Raw genomic sequence first — 4,947 nt, 5'->3', positions numbered from 1 at the left:
AGAATTTATAATGCATATTGTGAGTTCTTATAAAAGTTAAAAAACTTAACCTTAAAAAAAGTTCTTATAAGAATTAGAGAACTCTTTAATCTTACAAAAACCTTAAGAAAAAAAAAATATGAAGATAAATAAAATTGCATGGTGTTGGATACAGCTGCTGGAGTTTAAGCTGGCCTATAATTGCCAAGCAAGATTACCTTCGATAAAGGCCGAGTGCTTCTTGGGCTTTAACTTATAGGGCCAATCCATTTATTAAGTGACAAAAATCCACCGGTATTGAATTAAAATGGGCTTAATCTGTAGCGTAAGTTGTATATCAGCTTAGCCCAACACAAACCTAAAACGGCATAATTCTACTTTCGGTGGATAACCAATCTCTATGGATCTCAAAGAAGGAGATCCTTGCTCTTGCGTCACCGCCCTTCTCTCGATGCTATCCAAAAATTCTTCTTAAATCTTAATCTCATTGGCGATTTTTCCGTTACCCTGTTGAACCCCTCGCATGTTTTAATTAAATCTATTAATGATTTGAATTATAGCAGAAATTTTTTCCCACATATCTTATTTTGTGATCGATTGTTACATAAAATTGATCAAATGGTCTCCATTTTTTGACATTAGCGGAGATTCTCCCGTTATAAGCAGCTGGGATTATCCCGTATTTTAATTATTATTTTTTATTTTAAATAAATTTGTGTCAAAATATGTTTCAAAAATAAGAATTACCCAACCAACTCGGTCACCAGAGCCGACCGTTTTCTAAGGCAACTGACTAGCATTCTTTATAATTTTTTTTTTCTTTTCATTTTGTTTCCTGCTATTTTTTTTTTTTTTAATCTTTCTAAAACTTTGTCCTCACCAATTTTGATTTCTCTGCCATCACATCCATCAACATCAAAGTCCACCATTGAAGTTTGAAGATTAATTGACACGTAAAGCTATCTCTCATTTAATGTATAATTGGTCCAAAGTCTCTTTTTCCACACTTAAAAAATAATATTAAACTTTGTGAATAGAGAATAAAATAATATTGTATTGAAAGATAGAGATTGCCATAAGGTATTGACATATAAATACATAGCCAAGAGTCCTAACACTAGTTACAGGTACATAAGCAGGTATTAAATAGTTGTGCATGTATTCTTTATTACGCCCCCGCAAGCTAATGGAGTGGGAATGCTTGTCCCGAAGAAGTTGATATATGCTAGTCGAGAGAGGTTTGGTGAAGATATTAGCGATTTGATCCTTGATAGAGACTGGGTAGATTTTTACAGTTTGCGGCTGAATGTGATCACGAATGAAGTGATGATCGATGTCAATGTGCTTCGTTCGTGCATGAAAAAACTGGGTTGTTGGCGAGTGCTATAGCAGACATACTATCACAGTGTAGGCTTGTAGGAGAGTGAAGTTGGATGTTAAAATCAAGCAGAAGTCTTCACATCCATATGATGTCGGTGAGAGCCAATGCTATGGCCCTGTACTCAGCTTCTGTTGAAGAACGGGCAATCATATGTTGCTTCTTGACGGTCCAGGAGATGAGAGTGTGGCCCAAAAAAGTGCAGTAGCTAGAGGTCGATTTTCTTGTGTCCTTATCACCTGCTCAATCCGCATCCGAGAAGGATTTTAGTTCCAGTGTACCTGGCAGAATAGGAATACCAAATGATAGTGTACCATAGATATATCTTAATAAGCGATGAAGTAAATAGAAGTGATAAGAGGAGGGATTGTGCATATTTTGACAAAGTAAATTGACTGCATAAGAGATGTCTGGCCGTGTTAATGTGAGGTATTGCAACGATCTCGTGATTTGCCTGTATATTTTAGGATCGGTCAGCAGCTGTGAGGTGGGAATAATATCTGGAACCTTTGTACACAACGGGTTGGACAGAGATTTAGTGTTGTTAATGCCGGCCAACTTGAGAATTGAGGCAGCATAATTTGTTTGAGATAAGAAGTAAGAATTATGATTTGTCTTATTTTGAAGTCCCAAGAAGCTGTTGGCAAGATCAAGATGTTTCATGGAGAACCTGGTGTTCAGCTGAGAAATGATAGTAGCAATCATGGAAGAATTATTTCCTGTTAATAGTATGTCATCCACATAGATAGCTATGTAAGTATTATCATTGTGAAGAACAAAGAGTGATGAATCTGCTTTTCCATGAGCAAAGCCGAGAGTGTATAGGTATGTGGAAAATGTATTGAACCACTGACGAGGTGCTTGTTTGAGGCCGTATATTGCTATCTTGAGTTGACAAACATGATTCGGGTTGTTGTCATTTTCGAAGCCTTTCGTTTGTCTCATGTAGAAGATTCCCGTGTAAAAAAGCATTTATTACATCCATTTGATGTACATGCCATTTGTTGGTAAGAGTGATTGTGAGAAGGACTCGTATGGTAGGAAATTTAGCTACTGGACTGAAAGTCTCCAAATAGTTTATTCCTTATTATTGATTGTTGCATTGGGCAACTAATCGAGCTTTGAACCTTACAATGGTACCATCAGAGTTGTATTTTGTTATGAACGTCCAACGGTTGCCAAGTATAGGTACATTTGGAGGAGGTGGTACCAGCTGCCAAGTTCCCTAACATTGTAAAGCATGAAATTCATCTGCCATGGTTGTTCTCCACTGATAGTATTTGCTTGCTTCATGATAGTTGTAGGGTTCAGGTGGTGGAGAGATTTGAGAATGGTTTTGAATGTGAAGCAGGTTGAGTTTTTCAATTGGTTTGAGAGAACCAGTTTTGAGTCTTGTAGTCCTAGGATGGCCCGAAGTAGTTGTTGGAGAAGCAGAAGGTGAAGCGAGATCAGAGAAATTTGGGAGGATGAAATATCAGTGGAAGAGATAGGCAATTCTGTGTAAGTGGAATTTGCAGTGAGTGATTCCTACTAAGTTGTTGGCCGAGAGATAGGATGATTGAGTTTGAAAACAGTATTGTGTTGATTGGGATGGTGTGTGGTAGTTGAAGGAACAAAAGGAGATGAAGGAATTGAAGTAGAATTTTGTGGAAGCTGAGAGGAGATGTGTTGTTTGAAAGGAAAACAAGTTTCATCAAAGACTACATGTCTTGAAATAAATATTTTGTTGAATATCGAAGAAAGACACATTGCCGAGAGCGAGATTAAAGTTTGTTCCTTTGAATTGGTGGAATCCAGGGAAAGCAAGCTTCCAAATATTTTGAGGACGATGTAGTCAAGTAATTGTGAAAAAGAATGTATAGAGGATAGGTAAAGTTAGTTGTGGAAGAGGGTAGGCGATTAATGAGATATGATGCTGTGAGAAAAGCATCGGGCTAAAATGAGTGTGGAAGAGATGAACTGTGCAATAAAGTGCGAGTGGTTTCTATTAAGTGTTTGTGTTTGCACTCTGCTAGACCGTTTTGTTCCGGTGTATAACGACAAAAAGTTTGATGTTGAATTCCCTATTTAGTAAGAAAGGTTTTGAAGTTAGAATTCAAATATTCAGTGCCACCGTCAAATCGCAGACATTTAATTTGAAAATTGGTTTGTTTTTCCGCAAAGCCTTTGAAATCAATAAAAATATTAAAAACTTCATATTTGTGCCACATGGGAAAAACCCAAGTAAAATGAGAGAAATAGTTGATAAAAACCACATAATATAGAAAGCCTTGATGTGAAGTTACCGGGAAGGACCCCAAACATCAGAATGAATAACAGTTAATGGAAAACATGCTCTATCAAATGAATTAGAAAACACAAGTTTGTGTCCTTTTGAAATTTTATAGCTAGAGCAAAAAGAAGCATTAGTAGGTATATGCAACGACTTATTATTAACATAAACTAGATGAACGGTTTGAGCATTAGGATGCCCTAGTCTTTGATGCCAGATGGAGGAGTTTTGATGCTTGGCGGAAAGAACAGTCTTGGAGTAGGAGGAAGCAGGAGAATGAATTGGGTAGAGTCCTTTGTTACTTGGGCCCGATAGCAGAGTTTGACTTGTTGTCAAGTCCTTAATAATAAAACCATGTGAATCAAAATAAACTGATACATTGTTATCTTGAGTTATATTAGAAATGGATAAAAGATTGTGAGATAATTTGGGAACGTGAAGAAGATGATTGAGTTTAAGCTTGTTGTACAGTGTTGGCAGAATGCCATTGCCTGAGTGAGCAATGGGTAAAGATTTTCCATATCGATGGTGATATTATTGGATCCGTTGTAAGAGCTGGCCTGAGAAAGGCTGTCTATAGAGTTTGTAAGATGTGCAGATGCGCCGGAGTCCAGGTACCAGTCTGTGTTGGAGGTATCATTTGTAGCAACCAGGGCACGGGATGAGGGCTGTGTCGAGTGTGTTTCCGGAGGATTGACCGTAATATTAAGACGATGCTAGCAATTATTGACAGAATGTCCTCGTTTGATGCAGATTTGACACTGAATGCTAGTAGTAGGATTCGTTCGTCACGATTGAGCTGAGTTACGGTCGCGACCTCGTCGTCCCCTACCTCTGTGAGAATATAATGCTGTAAAGGAATCGGCTATCGAGACATTTCGAAGAGCTTCAGCCTAAAGATTGATTTCTTCATTGATTAACAGCGAGTAAAGATTGTCTAGATCAATTGGATTGAGCATCGTGCGAATGGAAGTCTTGAAGGCATTGTATGATTGTGGGAGACCATTGAGCGTGTAGAGGATGATGTCTTCTTGATCAAGAATCGTGCCTGCAGCAGCGATGTTGTCCATGATTGTTTTGATATGCGTGAGGTATTACAACATTGTCTGAATCTTCATTTGAACATTATGCCATTCATTTTTTAGCTATATTACACGTAATCTGTTGGAGGATTGAAGCATGCATTCGATTGTAGCCCAGATGGCCGAGGTAGATTCAAGATGAATTACATAGGGCAGAATCGCCAGTGAAAGCGTGGAGCATAGTGCCGCCACTAGATTTTGATCAACAAGAACCAATTCTTGATATTTTAGATTAA

At 37.9% G+C, this 4,947-nt stretch overlaps 1 protein-coding gene across 1 annotated transcript; it reads right to left on the bottom strand.

Annotated features, from left to right (window-relative positions):
- Positions 1–1,435: 1,435 nt before the first annotated feature.
- Positions 1,436–2,329, bottom strand: LOC110096276 (uncharacterized mitochondrial protein AtMg00810-like). Its single transcript, XM_020822143.1, has 2 exons — positions 1,639–2,329; positions 1,436–1,596 (listed from the first exon to the last, which is right to left on the bottom strand). Exons 1-2 carry the CDS (start codon positions 2,327–2,329, stop codon positions 1,436–1,438), a joined length of 852 nt encoding a protein of 283 aa, XP_020677802.1.
- Between the last annotated feature and the right edge of the window lie 2,618 nt (positions 2,330–4,947).

The sequence above is a fragment of the Dendrobium catenatum genome, unplaced genomic scaffold (assembly GCF_001605985.2).
Source record: "Dendrobium catenatum unplaced genomic scaffold, ASM160598v2 fragScaff_scaffold_1228, whole genome shotgun sequence".
NCBI classification, from domain to species: domain Eukaryota; kingdom Viridiplantae; phylum Streptophyta; class Magnoliopsida; order Asparagales; family Orchidaceae; genus Dendrobium; species Dendrobium catenatum.
Note: the sequence above shows the minus strand (reverse complement) of the source record. Positions and strands in the feature narration are given on the sequence as shown.

Coding starts and splice junctions, on each gene's coding strand:
- LOC110096276 (XM_020822143.1), bottom strand. CDS start 2,329: ATGCTTTTTTACACGGGAATCTTCTACATGAGACAAACGAAAGGCTTC. Junction 1,597..1,638: donor TGGTATTCCTATTCTGCCAG/GTACACTGGAAC, acceptor CGGATTGAGCAG/GTGATAAGGACACAAGAAAA.